General features: G+C 45.3%; 2 protein-coding genes across 2 annotated transcripts; both read right to left on the reverse strand.

Moving 5' to 3' along the window:
* Nucleotides 1-865: 865 nt before the first annotated feature.
* On the reverse strand, nt 866-4,301 carry LOC115674956 (receptor protein kinase CLAVATA1-like). Its single transcript, XM_030597485.2, has 2 exons — nt 1,571-4,301; nt 866-1,307 (listed from the first exon to the last, which is right to left on the reverse strand). Exons 1-2 carry the CDS (start codon nt 4,152-4,154, stop codon nt 937-939), a joined length of 2,955 nt encoding a protein of 984 aa, XP_030453345.1. The 5' UTR covers nt 4,155-4,301; the 3' UTR covers nt 866-936.
* A 5,316-nt stretch (nt 4,302-9,617) lies between these two features.
* Nucleotides 9,618-13,163, reverse strand: LOC115674955 (receptor protein kinase CLAVATA1-like). Its single transcript, XM_030597483.2, has 2 exons — nt 10,398-13,163; nt 9,618-10,172 (listed from the first exon to the last, which is right to left on the reverse strand). Exons 1-2 carry the CDS (start codon nt 12,982-12,984, stop codon nt 9,793-9,795), a joined length of 2,967 nt encoding a protein of 988 aa, XP_030453343.1. The 5' UTR covers nt 12,985-13,163; the 3' UTR covers nt 9,618-9,792.
* Nucleotides 13,164-22,416: the final 9,253 nt, after the last annotated feature.

A 22,416-nucleotide genomic window follows, 5' to 3' on the forward strand; every position in this document is an offset into this window, starting at 1 on the left:
CTAAAGATCTAAGGAAGCCCCTCGTTAAGAGGTAGCCTCTTAACGAAGGCCAGCGTGAGCGTTTGGTCGATACATTCTGTCAATTTAGTCGGATGCTATATCAGCGTTCGAAAAAACAAACTTATTGTCAAAGCCATGCCCAGTACTCTCATTATGGATTTTTGACTTAGGCGCGCAAGTCACGTGTTTTGTTTAGAGATAAGAGCGTTAGAAGTCCTAAAACTTGTCACGAAAGTGTAATTGAGTCATAAAACTTTCAAAAAGTGCAATCAAGTCCTAAAACTTGTCATGAAAGTGCAATTAAGTCCCCAAAATTTCAAAAAGTGTAATCGAATCCTAAAACTTGTTGCGAAAGTGCAATTAAATTTTAAAACTTTTAAAAAGTGCAATAAAAAAAAATAACTTAATCGAACTAACTTGACAAGTCTTAAGACTTAATTGCACTTTTTGAAAATTTTAGGACTCAATTACACTTTGTGACAAGTTTTAGGACCTTATTGCACTTTTTTTAAAAATTTTAAGACTCAATTGCACCGTGTGACAAAATTTGAGGACTTTCAATGCACTTATCTCTTTTGTTTAAGCACCACAAAATGCATGCACGCTAGAACGCAAGTGATTCTTGATCCCGTCATCGTAAAGGGAAAAATCTCCTAAGATCAAACTAACAGGAAATTTTGATATGCAAGAGGCTGGTCACTCTGATTCGGGAACTCCGGCGTCCACCGATGATTGCCCCCTTTATTTGCAAGAGACTTGAGCTTCTTTACATTGAACAACCACAGAAGGAAAAACACATTCAGGACCCACTTGCACAAGACAACATTATTACATGAAAATTTGAACATTCACCCATACACAGCCTCTTCTGGCCCAAAGATAATTTTTGCAAAGCCCTATCAGCTTTGTTTTGCTGAGAAAACTGCGGAGAGTCCCCTACAGTTTGATGCGATCCGGAGAGGCGGCGACGGAGGCGGACGGAGGAGGGTTTGTCAGCATGTGGACGACTTCTCTCATGGTGGGCCTCTGGGAGCTCTCGTCCTCGACGCACCGGATCGCGATCTTGAAGAGGTGGATCACGCTCCCCATCGGGTACCTGCTCAGCCTGTGGTCGATCACGGCGAGCACCGACGCCGTGTCCGACGGCGGCTGCGGGAGGTCCGACACGGTCTTCTTCACCCACCTCACGATGTCCACGCCGTCGCCAAACTCCCCCACCGGCTTCCTCCCGGCTATCAGCTCCAACAGCACGACGCCAAAGCTGTAAACGTCGCTCTTCTCGTCCACCTTCAGCGTGTAGGCATACTCTGTGACATAGCAATAGCAAGCGGTTCTCCAATTAGCTATAAATAAACAAGATTAGTTTCGAGTTGACTTTGACTAACTCGCTAATAATTAATAGTTAGCTACGTTTTGTTCTATGTCTATAGCCTATAATTATTAACTAAAAAACCCCCGGCCATGGATGAATTGCCAATTGACATTTCTCTCCAGGGACATTGCACTTGTTCTGCAGAGTGACATATCAAACACGACTTAGATATTAATGAAGCCAGAGTCTACTCCCGACCTGGGGCTATGTAGCCGTAGGATCCGGCCACGGACGACATGCACTCCGACGCACCGGCGTCCTGCAAGAACTTGGCCAGCCCGAAATCCGCGACGTGCGCCTCGAAGTCCGAATCCAGCAGAATGTTGTTCGACTTCACGTCTCGGTGAATTATCAGCGGCGAGCAATCGTGGTGGAGGTAGCACAGCCCCTTCGCGGCCTCCACGGCGATCCGATACCGCGTCTCCCACTGCAAGTGACCGCCTTTCGACCCGTGCAACAACTCCCCTAAGCTCCCATTAGGCATGTACTCGTACAGCAACAGGTTGGTGTCCTGGTTGGAGACGTACCCAAGGAGCCTCACGATGTTCCGGTGCCGGATCCGACCGAGGGTCTGAATCTCGGCGGAGAAGCCATGGTCGCTGCGCCCGCTCCCGCTGTCGCCCTGCCCCGCCAGCTGCTTGATGGCGACGTCCGCCCCATCGGGCATCAACCCGCGGTAGACGATCCCTGCACCACCTTTGCCGATGATATTCTCCTCTTCCAGGCACTTGAGCACGTCCTCGGCCTTGAAGCCGAGCTTCTGGAAGGCAGTGAGCTTCCAGGCCCTCGAGCCCCGCCACCTCCGCTTCAGGACCTGGTAGACCACGACAGTTATGAGCAGCGCAGCAGTCACGAGCGAGATTGCCGCGATCACGAGCCTCAACGAAGTGCGCGAGGCTCTTGACCGCGAGGGACAAGACGAGCGGCTTGGCGAGCATAGTTTGGGGTTTCCGGCAAAGGAGGAGTTCTTGAAGACAAGGAACTGGCCCTCGTGGGGGACTTCGCCGGAGAGATCGTTGAAGGACAAATCGAGCGTGTTGAGGCTGGTCATGACGCGTATTTCCCTCGGAATCGGGCCGGTCAATCTGTTGCTCGACAGATTGAGGACGCTCAACACTTTCAGGCGAGACAAGCCTTTTGGAATCTCGCCGGCGAGATTGTTCCTGCTCAGATCAAGGGCTTCCAGAGAAGTGCACCGAGCGACCGAACCGGGAATCTCGCCGGTCATGTTGTTCCCGCTGATGTTCACAGCCAGAAGGGACCTTGGCAAGAACAGCTCGCTGGGAATCACGCCCGCGAACCTGTTCGCGTCCAGGGACAGAGTATGCAAGCCGCTTAAGTTGCCAATCGCCGGAGGGATCTCACCGGAAATCCAGTTGTTCGAGAGCGACAGGATTCCCAAGCTTTCGCCGGACATCTCCGCCGGGAGCTCGCCGGTGAAGAGATTGTCGTTGAGCTCGATAATAGTTGCTCGCGGCAAGTTAAGGATCCCCCGGGGAATCGTGTCGCTGAGACAGTTCTTGCCGACCCGGACTTTGGTCAGCGACTTGCACTCGCCGATTTCTTCAGGGATCGGGCCAAAGAACGAGTTGTTCGTCAGGATCAAAGCCTTGAGCCTCCCGCCCCGGCACAAGTCCCGAGGGATCGTGCCGGTGAAGTGGTTCTGCGTGACGTCGACCAATATCAGCCTCCCGTTCCTCCCTAGGCTCTCCGGCAGCTTCCACGTGAAGTTGTTGCTCCAAACCTGGAGGACCTCCAGGTTGGGAAGCTGGCCAACGAATTCGGGGATCTGGCCGTACAGGTTGTTCGCGAACAGGTGGAGCAGAGTCAGGTTCTTGAGCTCGGCGAAGGTCGCGGGAATCTCTCCGTTGAGGTAATTGTTGGAGAGGTCGAGGGACATGAGGCTCGACATCTTGGAGAGCTCGGCGGGAATGAAGCCCGTGAGCTTGTTGAGGTGGAGGAACAGAGTGTGCAGCTTCTTCAGCTCGCTCAGGCTCGCCGGAATTTCGCCGGAGAGGCCGCAGCTCGCCATGTCGAGGATTCTGAGCTCTTTCAGAGACCCGAACTCCGCCGGAATCCCGCCGTCGAACGCGTTGTAGTAACCCAGGTAGAGCCCCCGGAGGTTCTTCAGCTTCGCGAGGCTCGCCGGGACTCTGCCGGTCAGCTGGTTCCCCTGCAGGCCCAGGTACTCCAGGCTCTCCATCTCCGAGTAAACCTCCGGTATCACGCCGGTGAAGTAGTTGCCGGCGAGGTTGAGCCACTTCAGCTTCTTTAGCCCCGCCACCTCCGGCGGCAGCGGCCCCTTGAAGTTGTTGTTGTCCAAGTTGAGTTCTTCGAGCTCGGTCATCGCCCTCAGGACTCCGCCGGGGAAGACTCCGGAGAGGAGGTTGACGGAGAGGTTGAGGAAACGGAGGGACGTGAGGTTGCCAAGCTCCGGCGGGAGAGTCCCCGTGAGGTTGTCGGCGGCGAGCGTGAGGTTGACGAGGTCGCGGAGAAGGCCGATTTCGGGGGGGATGTAGCCCGAGAGGCCGACGGAGGTGAGGTTGAGAGAGACGACCCGCGAATCGGCGTCGCACGTGACTCCGGTGAAGGAGCAATGCGCAAGCGGCTGCGGCGGGGAGGAGCAGCCAACCCAGTCGCCGAGGGCGGCGGAGGAAGGCCCGACCATGGCGGTCTTGAGCTTCAGGAGCACGTCGAGGTTGCTCCGTGCGAGGGAAGCTGAGACGAAGAGGCAGAAGAAGAAGAAGACGACGTGGTTGCAGGGTGGTTTCAGCTTCGTCATCAGCTTCTTCTTCTTCTTCTTCTCTGTTGTTCGATGAAGGACTTGCGACGTAGCTTCGAATAGGGAATAGGAGCTGCACTATTATCTATAGCAGCAGAGACAGCAGAGGATAGGGCAAGTGTGCTGTGCTGTGAAAGGGTGAGAATGGAAAGTCTCTCTTCGTGATATGAATAAACGATTGGAATTTGGAGTTTTGTGAAGCAAGTCCATGCATGCTGCTGCATGGTTATGGGGATAAGAGACATTTCCTGCACAGTTTCTGTGAAGTTTCAAACTGGGGACAAATTAATCCGTGTGATTAATCTTATGCGGTTTCTGGAAGATAGTCTTTAAGGTCCCAGTGCAAGCGAGCCCAACTTCACTAGTCACGTGCACCGTGAATCTCACCTCATCTAAAGATTCATATGAACCCGAATGCAAGTATGAATCTTTCTTTAATTCTTTTATGTTACATTATTCCAAACTAGGATGATTCACGTTAATGAAAATCGGCGTCCAATTGATGTGGTCATCCAAGTCGGGTCGGGTCTAATGCAATTGCGATTTCAAGTCGAGATCAAACTCAATGAATTAGCACCGCTCTGATTAACCTCGCAAACTCAATCTAGAATTGGAGCCCGCCGAGATTTCTGAGATCAACGCCGAGTTTAAGGGGGCCGACGATGGATGCTGCACCTATCGGTCAGGTCAATTTCGCGTCGTGTCGTCCAGATTGCGTCGGTCGCACGTCGATCTTCGCCGTTCCTAACCGGTTTCATGTCAATAGACATCAGCTACACTCTTTGCTCTTTTGCTCTGGCATCATTACATTTAAAGCCAATTGTCGTCGCACGATGCGCGCAGGCACTACCGTGACCCCGTCGCTGTCGACCTTTCGTCCTTTTGCCTTGGGAAGAATCGAACAAAGATGTCAGATGGGGGGATGGTGTAGGAGGCGACTTTCTGACTCCGGAACGACAGCTTCTGCTGTCCTCAGGACAAAGACACGATACGGTGCACCGGGGATGAATCTCGATCATTGATGGGTCGAACTTACACATCAAAAGTTCACGAATCTACAGGGCAAGAAGCGCAAAGACAACCCCCCGCTCGTTTGAATAGTGGTCCATGTGTGAGGCCCGGTTTGCCAAATTTGTTTCGTATGATCGACGGTTGGGATGGTTTTGGATCCTGAGGGACTCGGATGGGGTCAAGTCCGACCCCCAGCGCAAAGGCTCGGCATGTCATCTACCCTCCCCTCCCGGCCTGACACCCGTTTTTTGCCGCGACCTACGAAAGTCCACTCTCCTGTTTGTTTGCATTCTCTCCGTCGCCACTCCCCAGGTGAAGTGGCCCCCCTCCGCCTCCTCCTCCTCCTCCTCCTTCAAAAAGCTCTGTTCGTACGGCTCCTCCGTCTGCTCTTTCACGTCCAGCTCTGAGGTGCAGTGGTGAAGATCTTGAGTGGCTTTAGCTGGTCTGATGGGGAAACTCGGAAATGGTCAAGTACATCAAGATCTATATTTTTTAAAGCTGATATGTTAATGTGACCTCGCCAGATTCTTTGATCGAGCTGAGGCTGGCGATCGCCAGGGGTGACAAATGGGTAAGTTGGGTTGGAGTTTTTTTTTTTTTTTTTGGGTCGGAAGTTTTTTTTTTTTTTTTGGTCGGAAGTTGGGTTTGTGTTTAATGGGTTCGATTAAAATTTTCTCATTCAATTCATATCGACCTATTTATTTTCTAAATATTTTAGATAATTCATACCTAGCGCGGCCTACATCCAACTCAAATTCACCCATTCAATCCATTAAAAAATAAAGAAAAAGGCCTAATAGATCTGAAATCATTTTTCATCCTTTAAATTGATCTGCAAAAAATATTAAAAATATTAAACGATTGATCCTAATCCGCCTCCGCTGCCGCTGCCGCACCCCATCCGCCTTCCCCTCCGCTTGTGAATTCACCGGCTCTCCAATCACGTGCCAGTCTATCCGGCCATAGCGTCCCTATCGAGAGGCGCCACCGCCATTGCCATTGCCATTGCCATTGCCATTGCCATTGCCAGTGGATCCTACGGCTTTCTCGCCAGGAATTCTTTTCCAAAGCTGAATAGGAAGTCCGGATCCAGCGCCACCACAGCCGCCGTCGATTCCATTGGCGACAACCGAATTCAAGGCATCCATGAACCACCCCGTCTTATTTCGCAAAACTCGCGGAAGCCGAACCCGCTCATTTGGAACCAAAAGATCCCCAACCTCGCGGGCTTGGACAACATGCGGCACAGCCGATTTTACTGCGATCGACGGCGAGGATCTTGGTCTTGCCGCGTGTTGGTTGTCATGGGAACGCCGCTGGATCTCGCCGTTGTAGCTGCACATGAAGCGGACCCTGTAGTGAAGCTTGGTGTGTCGAAGTCGGCTGTTTTAATTCTTTTTTTTTTTTTTTATTTCTTCAACTAATAACCTTTTTTAAGCTAAATGGGTTTGTCTTTAGACCCATTCGGATCAAACAGACAAAACGGGGCAAACATCATTCAAGCTGGACTTTAATTCATTTTGTTTATTCACTAGTGATAAAACGTGAATAATAACCGTTCTCTTCTCCGGCCCTATTTCTCATTATAAATAGAACAATTTATTTCTCTATTCTCCATATGAGTTTTATGAGAAAAAATAGCATTATTTATTTTTATTTTTTGCCTGTCCTACTCTAACTCTCAATTCACGCTCAGACTTTTGCCCTACCTCTTGCAGGACGTGGAAGTCGAAACTCACATCTGAAACTACAAGTACCCATCCTTAGTCCCCCTGAGAAGGTGGGGATTCGAACTCCCCACCTCCCACTTCCCGAATAGGAAGAGTGGCCACTGGAGCAAACCATAGTGATTAAAAAAAAATAGCGTTTGATAACGACATAAAATTTCTGTTCTCGGATTAGAAATTCGTTTAATAGGTTATTCTTAAATTTCTGTTCTTAGCGGCGACGAAAGGCTGGCGAGCGAGCAATGGCAAATGGCCAGCGGGCAGGTGATGGTGGGCTATGGCGAACGGCCGAAAGGCGGGCAGCGAGAGCGAGCAATAAAGAGAGTTGTTATTTTTGTTTATGTTCCAGAAGTAAAAAAGTAAAAAAATATACTTCTCATTTCTGTTACAAACTTATTTCCGGGCTAAAATTGTTCCAGAAATAAAAAAAAATGAAATTGCATTGCCAAACAAATTTCTGTTCCAAATCTGTTCCCGATAACAGAAAAATAGAAAAATATAATGGTTGTCATTCGCGCCCTAACTATCTCAATTTTATCAAACATTTTTATTTTAACAATTTATTTCATATTAGATTTCTTGGTTATTATTATTTTCTTTTGGGTACAGGCGGCACTTCCATAGACGCTAATTTACAACATATTAAAGGCGTGTTTTATTGGCAAAAAAAGGTGTGTTTTACTAATGAAATTTCTTTACATTTGCGTGGTACATGCATATATTATTCATATCGTCGTGATTAATGAAAGAACAATACTAGCTGTATCAAAACTGAATTATAAAATTAGTTTACGAAATGAAGTGGTATACTCATAGTAAATACGCAATTATAATTTGCAACTTACGGAAATTCAACTGATTAATCTTGAAAACGCTAATCGTATTGTATCAAAGAATCACGCTTATTGAAATAAATAGGGAAAAGTGCCAGAAAAGTTCTAAACCTTTTGCATTGATGCAAATTCAGTTTTAAACCTTTTTTTATACCAATTTAGTCCTAAAAAAAGTTTATTTTTATGTCAATTTAATCATTTCGGCTAATTTTGGTCAAATAGTGCCGACATGGATGCCGACTGGCTTACATGACACCGCCAGCGCTGACGTGAATAATTTTTAATAAATTTTCGATTTTGTTAAAAAAATTGATTTTTTTTTCTTTTTTTTCCTTCTTTTATTTTCTTTTTTCCTTTCTTCTACCTTTGGCCAATGACCGGCCACGTGCTCAGCGGCCATGGCCCAGCGGGATGGCGAGGCCGTCATCGCCCGCCACAAGCGAGGCCTAGGCAACACTCGTCAGGGCCCGCCCTCGACCAAGCAAGGCCTGCTGAGAATCAGCCTTGCCCAAGCCAGATTTGGCGAGGCCGACTCTCGTTGAGGCATGCCCTCGCCCAAGGGAGGGTCAACTGGGCCTCGCCCTCGCCCTCGCGAGGCCAGCCCACCCGACCATCGACCGTGGCCGATCACTAGCCGAAGGAAGAAAAAAGGAGCAAAAAGAAAAGAAAGAAACAAAATCAGAAAAAATAATATCAAAATAAAAAAATAAAAATATTATTAAAAATTATCAACGTTAATGCCGGCGGTACCACGTAGGCCGGCGGGCGACTATGTCAGCAATATCCGACCAAAATTAGCCTAGGCGGTGGGATTTTGATTTCCCAAGTCATCCGATTTCCTTGGAAAAATATGGGGTCAAGACTGCACCGTTACTTCAACTAAGTTTTTTCCCTTGCATTGCTATATTTATTCCTACAATTCACATGCACCATACACTTTCATTAATCATCTAAATGGCAATGAGTTCAAACCTAATGCTAACTATCTTCTGCTTTTTTATTCTTGAACTTCGGAATCGATGTTCATGTTAGCTTGGCTCGTATGTACCAATGTTGAGCATGGCCATGCCTGTCCCTGCTTTCGACATGATCTTGACCGAACCTACCATGACGTTCGGCATCGTAAATTTGAATCTGCAGCGAAACCGTTTCATCATACGTCGAAAAGTAAGTTGCATGTCGCTGTATATGAAAAAAAGAAAAAGAAAATGTTGATTCATTTCATGGCCGAGCCTATTGGGCCTGAATGTCTTGGTTCATGTACATTATTTTTACCCTTGCTAGTGTTTGTGGAACAAACGATGAATACATTTTATGGTATAATTTAGTCGGATGCTTTATCAGCGCTCGAAATAACATACACGCATTTCTGGAAGGGAAAATATCACCAAAATTCCTAAACTATGTCACTTGAGATAAATTTACCCTGAACTTTTTTTTGTGACACGAAAAACCCCAAACTATGCCACTTGTAACAAATTTACCCTGAACTTGTTTTTGTGACACAAAAAATCCCAAACTATACCACCTGCGACACATTTACCTCACGTTACTTTGGCCCATGGGCATTTTCTTCTTTTTCTTTTTTCTTTTTTTTTTCTTTTCTTCTCTTCGGCGGAGGAAGCCCTCTCCAGATCCGACCCTTGCCGGCGTCGGGCGAGGGTCGCCCTCGCCAGATCCGCGCCCAGGCGTGGGCGACCCTTGCCGGCGATCATAACGAGAGAATCTCTTAAGATCATGCCAACGGCAAATTTCAATTTGCCAGGGGCCTGATCACTCCGATTCAAGAACTTCGGCATTCACCAATGTTTGCCCCTTCATTGCAATTCGAAACTAGCTAACGAGTGCCAAATCGGATCGACGAGTTCCTAGTAGCCAATTTTTCAAGAGACTTAAAAAACTTTTTTACATTGAACCACCATAGAAGGAAGATACATTCAAAACCACTTGCACAGGAAACCTTATTATATGAAAATCGAACATTCAACCATACACAGCCTCTTATGGCCAAGATCATTTGCAAAGCACCATCAGCTTTATTTTACAGAGAAAACAGCGGAGAGTCCCCTACAGTTTGATGAGATCCGGGCCAGCGGCGACAGTGGCGGATGGAGTGGACGGAGGAGGGTTTGTCAGCATGAGGACGACTTCTCTCATGGTGGGTCTCTGGGAGCTCTCGTCCTCGACACACCGGAGCGCGATCTTGAAGAGGTGGATCGTGCTCGCCATCGGGTACCCGCTCAGCCTGCGGTCGATCACGGCGAGCACCGACGCCGTGTCCGACGGCGGCTGCGGTAGGTCCGACACGGTCTTCTTCACCCATCTCACGATGTCCACGCCGTCGCCAAACTCCCCCACCGGCTTCCTCCCGGCTATCAGCTCCAACAGCACGACCCCAAAGCTGTACACGTCGCTCTTCTCGTCCACTTTCAGCGTGTAGGCATACTCTGTGACACAGCAATAGCAGGCAGTTCACCAATTAGCTATAAATAAACAATATTACTTAGCTATGTTTTCTTAATTGTCTATATAGCCTATAATTAACTAATAACCCCCGGCCATCGATGAATTGCCATTTGACACTTTCTCTCCAGGGACATTGCACTTAATCTGCAGACTGCTATATCAAACACAAGTTAGAAATAACTGAAGCCATAGAAATAACTCCAGACCTGGGGCTATGTAGCCGTAGGAACCAGCCACGGACGACATGCACTCCGACGCACCGGCATCCTGCAAGAACTTGGCCAGCCCGAAATCAGCTACGTGCGCCTCGAAGTCAGAATCCAGTAGTATGTTGTTCGACTTCACGTCCCGGTGAATTATCAGCGGCGAGCAATCGTGGTGGAGGTAACACAGCCCCTTCGCAGCCTCCACGGCGATGCGATACCGGGTCTCCCACTGCAAGTGGCCGCCTTTCGACCCATGCAACAACTCCCCTAAGCTCCCATTAGGCATGTACTCGTACAGCAACAGGTTGGTGTCTTTGTTGGAGACGTATCCGAGAAGCCTCACGATGTTCCGGTGCCGGATCCGACCAAGGGTCTGAATTTCCGCGGAGAAGCCGTGGTCGCTGCACCCGCTGCCGCTCCTCCCCACCAGCTGCTTGATGGCGACGTCCACCCCGTTGGGCATCAACCCGCGGTAGACGATCCCTGCACCACCTTTGCCGATGATATTCTCCTCCTCCAGGCACTTGAGCACGTCCTCGGCCTTGAAGCCAAGCTTCTGGAACGCAGTGAGCTTCCAAGCCCTCAAGCCCTGCCTCCTCTTCAGGACCTTGTAGACCGTAACGGTGATAAGCAGCGCGGCGGTCACGAGTGAGATTGCCGTGATCACAACCCTTGAGGAAGTGAGCGAGGCACTTGACCTAGAGGGGCAAGACGAGCGGCCTGGCGAGCATAGTTTGGGGTTTCCGAGGAAGGAGGAGTTCTTGAAGACAAGGAACTGGCCCTCGTGGGGGACTTCGCCGGAGAGATCGTTGAAGGACAAATCGAGCGTGTTGAGGCTGGTCATGACGCGAATTTCCCTCGGAATTGGGCCGGTCAATCTGTTGCTCGACAGATTGAGGACGCCCAACACTTTCAGGAGAGACAAGCCTTTTGGAATCTCGCCGGCGAGTTTGTTCCTGCTCAAATCTAGGACTACCAGAGAAGTGCACCGAGCGACCGAACCAGGAATCTCACCGCTCATGTTGTTCCCGCTGATGTTCACCACCAGAAGGGACCTCGGCGAGAAAAGCCCGCTGGGAATCTCGCCATGGAACCTGTTCGCGTCCAGGGACAGAGTATGCAAGCCGCTGAAGTTGCCAATCGCCGGAGGGATCTCACCGGAAATCCAGTTGTTCGAGAGCGACAGGATTCCCAAGCTCTCGCCGGACATCTCCGCCGGGAGCTCGCCGGAGAAGAGATTGTCGTTGAGCTCTATTATAGTCGCCCGAGGCAAGCTGAGGATCCCCCGGGGAATCGTTCCGTCGAGGCAGTTCTTTCCGACCCGGACTTTGGTCAGCGACTTGCACTCGCCGATTTCTTCAGGGATCGGGCCAAAGAACGAGTTGTTCGTCAGGATCAGAGTCTTCAGCCTCCCTCCCCGGCACAAGCCCCGAGGGATCGTGCCGGTGAAGTGGTTCTGCGTGACGTCGACCAATATCAGCCTCCCGTTCCTCCCTAGACTCTCCGGCAGCTTCCACGTGAAGTTGTTGCTCCAGACCTGGAGGACCTCCAGGTTCGGCAGCTCGCCAACGAAATCGGGGATCTGTCCGTACAGGTTGTTTGCGAACAGGTTGAGCAGAGTCAGGTTCTTGAGCTCGGCGAAGGTCGCCGGAATCTCTCCGTTGAGGTAATTGTTGGAGAGGTCGAGGGACATGAGGCTCGTCATCTTGGAGAGCTCGGCGGGAATGAAGCCCGTGAGCTTGTTAAACTGGAGGAACAGAGTGTGCAGCTTCTTCAGCTCGCTCAGGCTCGCCGGAATTTCGCCGGAGAGGCCGCAGCTCGCCATGTCGAGGATTCTGAGCTCTTTCAGAGACCCGAACTCCGCCGGAATCCCGCCGTCGTACACGTTGAAGTAGCCCAGGTAGAGCCCCTGGAGGTTCTTCAGCTTCGCGAGGCTCGCGGGGACTCTGCCGGTCAGCAGGTTCGCGTGCAGGGCCAGGAACTCCAGGTTCTCCATCTCCGAGTAAACCTCCGGTATCGCGCCGGTGAAGTAGTTGCCGGCGAGGTCGAGCCGCTTCAGCTTCTTCAGCCCCGCCACCTCCGGCGGCAGCGGCCCCGTGAAGTTGTTGTTGTCCACGTCGAGTTCTTCGAGCTCGGTCATCGCCCTCAGGACTCCGCCGGGGAAGACCCCGGAGAGTAGGTTGACGGAGAGGTTGAGGAACCGGAGGGACGTGAGGTTGCCAAGCTCCGGCGGGACCCCCCTGGTGAGGTTGTCGGCCGCGAGCGTCAGGTTGACGAGGTCGCGGAGGAGACCGATTTCGGGGGGGATGTGGCCGAAGAGGCCGACGGAGGTGAGGTTGAGAGAGACGACCCGCGAGTCGGCGTCGCACGTGACCCCGGTGAAGGAGCAATGCGGAAAAGGCGGCGACGAGGAGGAGGCGGGGCCGACCCAGTCGCCCAGGGCGGTGGAGTTAGGCGCGGCCAGGGCGGTCCTGAGCTTCAGGAGCACGTCCAGGTCGCTCTGGGCGAGGGAAGCTGAGACGAGGAGGAGGAAGGAGAAGAAGAAGAAGACGTGGCTGCAGGGTGGTTTCACCTTCGTCGTCGTCATCTTCTGCTCGTCCTCCGTTGCACGACGAGGATGGACGTGCGCCGCAGCGTCGCCTGGGAGTTGTACGAGGAAGAGAAGAAGCTAAGATCGAGTGGGGATGAGGAATTACCCTATCATTAATAGCAGAAGGGAAAGCAGAGGATAGTGCAAGTGTGCTGTGAAAAGGTGAGAATCGAAGTCTCTCTTCATCATATAAATAAACAAGTTGGAATTTGGAGCTTTGTAAAGCAAGTCCATGCATGATGCTGCATGGTTTGGGAATAAGAGATATTTTTTCTGCACAGATTCTGTGTAGTTTAAATTAATCTTTATGTGATTTCTAGAAGAAGTTACAAGGTTTTCCAGTGCAAGGGAGCCCAATCCCACAAGTCGCATGCATCATGGTCCTATCTCATCCAACTATTCATGTGAATTGGTCTTCTAAGGTCTGAATGCACGCATAAATTTTTCTGTCATTCTTTTATGGTATGTTATTCCAAAATAGATGATTCGCGTGTTTGGGATTATCCCGAAGGAGCTAATGCAGGTTATAAGCGTAAAGGAAAATCTCATCCTTTGAGTTAAATTTTAAGATAAGAGAGGCCTAAATTGATATCGGAGCTTAGGTTGCCAACAAATTTGAATCAAACAATCATATGGGAAATTCAGGTCCTTGCTACTCCAATTTAAGAACCCGACATCTGAGAGGGAGATTATTAGGGTTTATCTTACGTCCCTTATGGAAGGGACTGGTGGTCAATTTATAAATGTGAGGAAAAGCCTCACTAGCCTAACTCACATCGCGTTAATCAAAATTGACACTCAATAGAGGTGATTTTCTAAGTCAACTCGAGTCTAACGCAACACCAAGACGAGATTAAACTAGATGAATTAGCGCCATTATGATTACCTCACAACTCAATCTAGATTTGGAGCTCGCAGAGATTTTTGAGATCAACGGCAAGTTTAAGGGTCCGGTGATGACGCTGCCCATAATGGGACGGTCAATTTACTCGACGTGTCACCTTTGAGTCAGTCGTATCATGCCAATTTAAGGATTTTCTCGATACATTCACACTATGTTTGAACGGTGTTCTCGTATCACGTGAAGAATTGCCAAGTCGGCCTTAGCAAGTCCCTCGACGCGCATTAAAATTTAATCTACAATTTCTTATGTAGATATTTTCAAATGAACATTGAAGGCTCAGTGTAATTTTTTTTCAATTGTCGAGGGATGAGGAAGATCAATAGACATTAGCTACAACTCTTGCTCTGGCGTTATATTTAAGGGTTAATGCCACGAAAAACTCCAAACTGATATATTTATGAAAATTTTAGTCTAAAATAATTTTTCGATCACCAAAAACCCTAAACCGACACACGTGTAATAATTTTACTCTCCGTTTATTTCCGTTAAATTTTACCGTCAAATTTCTAAATTGGATGACACGTATACCAGTTTTGGGTTTTACTCTCCACTTGTCACGGGTGCACCGGTTTATGCTTTTTCGTGAAATTAATTCAATATAACGGAATGTAAATTTGTCACAAATATACCGATTTAGGATTTTTTTATGATCAATAAATTAATTTGGGGTAAATTTATCGTAAGTGTACTAATTTAAAATTTTTTATGATAAAAAAATTAATTCGAAATAAATTTATCATAAATATATTAATTTAAAATATTTCGTGGTATTAACTGTTCGTGGAAAATCCCATTGTCGCTGCATGATGTGCACAAGAGCACAACCGTGACCCCCGTCTCTGTCGACCTTTCGTCCTCTGCCCTGGGAAGAACCGAACAAAGATGTCGGATGGGATGGTGCAACACACGAATTCTGTCTCCCGAACGAACGAGAGCTTCTGTCTTCCCGACAAAAGAGATATTATACAACGTACCGATCAGCCACCACTCCGGTTTCGGCCGCGGACGTCGAAAGTCCACGCTCCTTTTTGTTTGCATTCTCCGTCGCCATTCCCCAGGCGAAACTGGGCCCTCCTCCGCCTCAAAAGCTCTGCTCGTGCGGCTGCTCGTCTGTTCTTTCATGGCAGCTCCGCCGGCGCAGTGGTGAAGAAGATCCTAGTGGGAAACTGGGAAATGCTCAAGCACGTCAAGATCTACTTCGGAAAGCTGATATGTCAAGTGACATGGCCGAATTGTTTCGGTCGGAGCTGAGGCCGGCGGTCGCCTTCGCCTAGCTTCTTTGCCTACCTTTTTTCGTGGAGTGAATCGCTATTGAAAGTTGAATGTGTGATCAATGCCCAAATTCGATATGCCACGTCTTTTGATACACTGATTTTGTAAATTATTGTTTACCTAGGTTGGGCTCCTCTTATAATATTCAGAAAGTTGGCTCGAGCTTACCGGGTGAGTGTTCGGAGGAGAATGTGCTTGGTTTCGGTGAAAGAAAGAAAGAGGAGGGAAAATAATTTCCTCTTTTTTGAAGGTAATTTTTCCATTGATGAAATTTTTTTTCCTTGACCAAAAGATGGATTTTTTTTTTCGGATAACTTTTATTTGGAAGTTGTTTTCCGTAATACAAATGGAACCTAAAGTTTTGAATTTCTCTCTTATCTTTATTTCTAATGAATTCTAAACTACACGATTTTCTGATAGATTTATGTTAATTTTAACTTTCAATGAATAAATTTGCTTAAAGGGTATAGGTCATATTTAATTTCGAAAGATGGACAAAAAATCGAATCTTCCTGTTTCAAATAAGTTAAATTTTCACTTTTCTTAGTTTAATAAACTAATATTATTGTAAAGGTTAATTCTTAGTGAATGTTAAGTAAAAATGTCATTGAAAAGGTACCTTCAAACTGTTTAATATACTTTAAAATAAAATAGATAGATAAATTGTGTACTTATAATGATGAATATTATCCATATAATAAGATATATTTCTCTCTCTAACTTAATTTTTAATCATCTAAATAAATGTTTCGGAAGCATAATAATTAAATATTTTAAACCATTTGGTCTCTTTATACTCTTTTTTTCAAACTTAAATCAAAGTCCAAGGAGAAAAATATTGGAGAAGACATTTGCCATTCTATCTCTTTATTCATTTGTTCTTGTAATTTAAACTTTATGTAGGATAAAAGTTCGGGGATAACAAATTAATATCACGAAGACAAAGTTAAGTGCCATGTGAACACTCGTTCAGCTCCGATTTTAATAATGTATAATGGATAGGCAAATTGACATCGCACTAAATCTTATTCCTCGCTTGATCTTCGAAGCTTTCAAATTGTAAAATCATATTTTAGTGGCCAAAGGAGTACATGTGTATGCGTGGACTAGGCGCATAATACAGATTAGACTCCACTAGCTCTAAGTGCAAACTGTCTCATGTTAAGACCACTAGTCTAAACATTCGCTTTCATCTTACTTAGACCATAAGATTAATTGCATATTTAATTGTTAATGCTTATCTACACAAACAGGCTCCCCCGTCGTAAGACAACATCACTTTCATGTACAAGTTTTTGAAGAATTGGGAGGCGCAAACCGACCTGTTTTCCTTTCCTTCTTTAACCTTAGACTTGTTAAGTTACTCGAACGCACCACTAACCTGGCCTATATGAGCAATCGTCTCATTTACAAGGACCGAATCGCTTGAAATTATAATTACTCGAACACATGATGAATCTATTTATACCATCACCATCTCTTCTTCAAGAAGTCGAATAGTACGACCTTCTCTCCTTGAATCCCTTTACCTTTTGTTTCTTTTGAGATGCGTACACGCACCCACTTGAGATAAATCCAATGACTCCTAAATCTTTCGTATTCAAATCACCTCATTTCACGAATAATAATACTTTTCAATGGGGAAAATTATCTAAAAAATTTTAAACCTATCATCCTTTTATCAATTTAATCATAAACCTTTTATTTTTGCCAATTGAATCAATTCGGACAATTTTGACCGAAAATCGCTAACATTGATGCTGTCTATCCTACGTGATACAGCTGGCCATGACATTGACAATTTTAATAATTTTTCTAATTTTAATTAATTCTTATTCTTTTCTTCCCTTTTTTTTTTCAAACCCTGGCCGGCAAGGACCGCGACGCCCTTGTCGGCCATTGGCGAGGGCGTCATGGCGTTCATCGGCCAACAATTTGACCTTCTCTACTTGAATCCTTGACCTCTTGTTTCTTTTGAGATACGCGCTAGCACCCACTTGAGATTAATCCGAAAATCTCCTAAATCCTTCGTATTCAAATCGCCTCATTTCACGAATAAAAAAAACAGAATACTTTTCAATGCATTTCGAATATCTCCATGCCGAAAGAGCTTTTATGGGGGACCCTTTTTATTCCCATATGGAAGGATGAACAAAAAAAGGGGTGGTTCTCAATTAATTGTAAGCAGACGTTCTCCTTAAGGTTTGATTGTTAGACAAAAATACGAGAGCCGCGTGACTTGTGACAACCAAGACAAGCATTTATTCCAAGCCATTTTTCCTCAGCGTCAGTCCACTGTCCATGAGAACAGATTCTATTCTCGGATCTTGGATAAACAAAGAGGTAGTGGGAAGCTCACCGTTCCTGTGGCTGGTTGAACACTGAGAAGGTCAACTGTCTTTTGCCGAATCACGAGTTGAACGTGGGGGGTATACAAAAGAATTGAGAACCATTTCAGAATCGACCTGGACTATCCCGGAACCGGCGGTTTTTATAGGGATGATATGGTTCCCCATTCCAATTTATTGGAACCGGTGAGTACCAATCCGATTTTTGATCCACCATAACCGTAACGATCTTTCAATAAAAATGAGTTTTTCTTATCTGCCTTTTGCCATTCACCCTACAATCTATAGAAACAAAAGGAAGAAACCTTAGCCTCATCTCACTCTCACCGTAAGAGTCTCACGTGGCCACGCCTTCAACTCTGTCGCTGCGTCGCAGTCTCGCAATTGCCTCACACCTCGCCTCCGGCCCTTCCTCACATCTCTCATCTCGTATCTCTCTCACATCTCACATTAGGCTCTCACCTTGCCTTTGACTTTGTTGCTGAGTTGCAGACTCACAACCGAGTGAAATTTTTAGCTTAAGGGTACTCATTCTTTTTGCTACTATCGGTGAATTCAATTTCCGACCTAGGATGCTTCAAATTTTGGTGAAGTTTACTTCGGGATTTGTCAGTTTTTGGCTTGTCGTTGTCTTTTGCTCTTACTCTAGCTGTGGTTATGGGTGATTTTGTGTTTACTTGAGTCTCTGTTATCAGATAATTTCAGGGAATATACTTGGTTACCATGTCTGTAATCTGGTTGTGAATCTGTCGGGATTTGGAACCGGTTCCATGGAGCAATTCGATTCTCAGATGGATCCATGGAACCAGCGGGCGATTTCCAATTCCAACTTTTCTGAACCGGTCCTTAGTGAGCGGTTTCTGGTTCTACATGAAAACTGCCCACCCATACCATGTTCACCCCTAGTTTAATGTAATTATAATGGACTCACCAATCTCAAACCTTTTAGTCGAGGCTGGTGCGGAGTAGTCATTATCCCATCCGATCGTTCCAAATGAACGTCAAGCCCTTATGATCCTTCCCCGCCATCCTTTTCTGTTCAAAGAAAAGAAAAAGGAGTAATGGGGAATTTTGGCTTGGAGGAATATTCCAAACAAAGTGATTTAGAGAATAAAGATTAGCCGCCTTTAGTGGCAACTGAACATATGTGGATGGTTGAGTTTGCGGTATCTAAGTAAAGGCCACAAGAATCATTCCATCAATTTCAGTGTCTTCATCATTTTATGCCCATTAGTAGTGGCTCATTGAAGGCAACATAGGTTTGATCAATGTTCCCTTTTTTATATAGTTTAGTTGTGGAAAATCCACATTGGGGGGGACGAATGGGAGGAGGAGGAGGACCAGAAAAGGCAACCATATTCTTTGTGTTGCCCAAGTGGGGGAAAATGGAGTACACTGGCATGATAGAAGAATTCAAAAGATATCATGAGCTTCAGCTAGTGAAAGGAATAAAAAAAATACATGATACTTTTTCCACAAATTGAGGTTCGAGTACACATTTGACTAGAGAAAAAGGTGACGAAATAAAATAATTTGACTAAAACGAGAGAGTTTGCTTTGCTTCTTATGATTTTGGGTGCAAATCTTGCTAATTTGACTACCATTGCCCAGTGTAGTGGATTAGTCAAAGTGTGCGAAAATTTGATGCGGGAATCACCTGATCTTGAATAAGGAAAAACAAGAATCGAAAAAATTCCAAGCTTATACAATTCATGTAGTTCACCTCTAAGATAAAGAGCAGCTCATGTCGTCAATGGCTAAGATTTGTGTAGGGCCCGTTTGGTTCAGCATTTGAAAGCTGCTTTGGAGGTCTAAAGTCCCTTAAGCAAATGCAAAGTTGTTTGGCAAGCTTTGAGGATATGCAATTGCATCTCCAAAGCTTTCCAAGGGCCTTTGGCTGAATGGAGTCCATGAGAAGCCTTGGGAAGTTACATTTTCGGAATGCAACTCGGGTATTGTTCATCGCCACTGTTCACCTCTTCCCAAGCAGCTAGTCCGGTGGCCGGCGACCACCGCCTGAGGGTTAGCGCCCCAGCGACCGCCGCCTGGGGGTCGCGCGACCTTGGCAACCGCCGCCTGAGGTCAGGCAAGGCTGGCCGGCGACCAGATCTGGCTGTCAGAGGTTGGCCAGCAACCAGATCTAGCCGGCGGTGGTGGTCGGTTGGCTAGCCTTTTTTTTTTTTTTTAATATCAATACAAGTCTTTTACAAAAAAATTTTACCAAACGGTATTTAAGCCAAAGTTGCTTTCAAATGTAATTTTAAAATATACATTACCAAACACTATTTGTATTTCGAAAAACCTTTTTAGCTCAAAGGCTTTTGCATTTTGTCAAATGCATTCCCCAAAAGCCGAACCAAACAGGCTCGTAATCTGCCGAAAAACTTCAATTTAACACTTAAAGCTCAATGAGCCCTAATAAAATGTCTTAACTCTTAAGAGCAGGTTTTTTTTGGGGGGGTTGTAAAATAGTTTTAATATTCAAGTGTCAGCTAATAGTTGGGTATTTAGTACTAAACTTTTTGAAGAGAATCCATGTAAGTACAGTATTTCATCCGAGAAATGAGAAGTATAATGAAACTTTTCAGTGCACTCGATATATTAAGTGATTTGGCTAATCGTGTCAGGTGTTTGAATATGACAATAATTGTGTACGAGCATCATTTCTCTTTCATCCTTTCTCTATTTTAGTCATAGATATCCTGGTCCTATCTCCAATATTCCTTAGCATTTTCGTAAGACCATATCTGGAATGTCCACGCATCTCCAATAAAATAAGCAAAATTTCAACATTTTTTTCTTTGTACTATCACGCATTATCTAACCAAGTTTGTGCTCTTTGAATTTGTCCAATTAATTCCTTCTGCTTTTAATTAAATCCCTCCGATATCAAATCTGACCAAATTTAGTTAACGAGATCGTTAAACGACGCTAAAGTATGACGGGATATAATAGCAGATGCCCATGTGGACATTGATGGAAAAATTCAGTCAATGTAAATAACGTTTGAATATGACGTGGATAAAAATTTAGCCAATGTGACCAACTTCCACATTGGAAAAGTTTTATCCATGTCACCTTATGTCGTTGTCCTAGAGCTGTTTTAGTCGGATTTTCCGGATTTGGTGTCGTAAGGATTTGATTAGAAAGCCCGTCTAAGTAGAATGATTTGATTAGACAAAGAGTGAGGCTATTTTCACACCCTTTTCAGATTGGTACGCATCATTTTCATATATGATAATTCCAATAAGGTAAACAGATAACTGTAACTGTTTTTTTGCTATTCTCTCCTTGCTTGCCCTTATTCCTTCCTATATCTCGGTACACAAAGTTGGTACACTGAAATTGCATTTCGAGCTCTAGTGTTTTTAGGTCAGATAGTCCTTCAGTGTTTTTTTTTCCTTCTTATTGCTAAATAAAACGGAAAGAAGAAAGTATAGAAGATATGTACATTAGCCCTAGCGCTTTTGATGAATGGGAGACAAAGGAAGTTTGATTCGATCCTCCATCACGTTGACCATGATTAAAGGAAGATGAAGTTTGCTAAAACCCAAGCTCAACTCTAATAAAAAAGTTTATTCGCTATACTTTCTTTGTGTCGAAATTAGCGAAAAGGAATTGGAAGGAAATAAGAGAGAATATCTAGGATTATTGCTTGTTTAATATTTCAAAAGGAGGTGAAAATTGAAGAGATGAGAAACAAAAGATATGCATCGTCACTTTTTAAGGATGTTTGCGACATTTCACCGAAAAGGATGCGTGGAAATATCTTTTCCCTTGACAAATAAAAGTATAAAAACTTGATTAGAAAAAAAAGCATGAAAATATTCGAACGAAAAGCATAGCTTTTTCATAAAACTATTGATCTTTATCAAAATACCTGCTAAAGCCCCAAAATATTGTCATTAGGCATCATTTGGTCTGTCACATTTAGGGGCGATCGATCGAATTGAACCTTTGGATCGAGCTGTCGCTTGTCGGTTAAAAACCATGTAACAATTTCGAGTCACGAGTAGACTAACTCGAACCCAGTTGATTTAGGCCGGCTTTATAACGATAGGCCCTTGCCAAACTCATAAAAGGTGCCTTCGGGATGTCAAGAGCATCCGGGCTTATGAGTTTGTGAAATCTATGATTAAGTCTAATCACGAGGAATCAATTGGAGTCCAAAAAATTGTAATGGATTTCACAGAAAGTTAGCTTTTATTTTGGGTCAATACCACAAAAACCTATGACAAATATATCTCAAACTGGTACACATGTGATGAATTTACCCTAAACTAATTTTTTGACCACCAAAAACACCAAACTGGTACATTTGTAACAAATTTACCTTTCGTTAAATTGGATTAATACCACAAAAAAACTATGACAAATGGAGGGTAAAACTTCAAACCAGTACACCGGTCAACTGCCATGTGCCATCTAACTCAGAAATTTGACAGTAAAATTTAACGGGAACTAATGGAGTGTAAAATTGTCATATACTAGTTTGGGATTTTTGGTGGTTAAAAAATTAGTTTGGGGTACCAATTTGGGATTTTTCGTTAGGGGTGAATGGTTTCAGGTGGAACTTGCACGAATCACCACTTGCTGCTTCGATTCACTAACCACAACTTATTTTAGAGATACGAAGAATATAAAACATTAACATATCGTAAAATGAAAGTTCAAACTAGTGATTCCAGATTATACACTCATCATTAAATGCTATGGAACAACACATGATTATGTGAAAACTTAGATAAAGAAAAAATACAAATAACTTGTTTAAGATTTTAGCTTCCAAACTTAGAACTTGAAACTTACCTATCAATACAGGTTCTCTAGTTTTTAGAATCTTAATTTATCATGTATATCTTAAAACCTATAGGTATTTACTACGTATGCCTTGGAACCTGGAAC

The sequence above is a fragment of the Syzygium oleosum genome, unplaced genomic scaffold, assembly GCF_021117445.2.
Source record: "Syzygium oleosum isolate NSW1041296 unplaced genomic scaffold, Sole_v2.1 Sole_v2.13, whole genome shotgun sequence".
NCBI classification, from domain to species: domain Eukaryota; kingdom Viridiplantae; phylum Streptophyta; class Magnoliopsida; order Myrtales; family Myrtaceae; genus Syzygium; species Syzygium oleosum.

Excerpts from the sequence above, each read along its gene's own strand:
- LOC115674956 (XM_030597485.2), bottom strand. The coding sequence starts at position 4,154 with ATGACGAAGCTGAAACCACCCTGCAACCACGTCGTCTTCTTCTTCTTC. Across the intron at positions 1,308-1,570 it reads CTACGGCTACATAGCCCCAG|AGTATGCCTACACGCTGAAG; the intron begins GTCGGGAGTAGA and ends GCTATGTCACAG.
- LOC115674955 (XM_030597483.2), bottom strand. The coding sequence starts at position 12,984 with ATGACGACGACGAAGGTGAAACCACCCTGCAGCCACGTCTTCTTCTTC. Across the intron at positions 10,173-10,397 it reads CTACGGCTACATAGCCCCAG|AGTATGCCTACACGCTGAAA; the intron begins GTCTGGAGTTAT and ends GCTGTGTCACAG.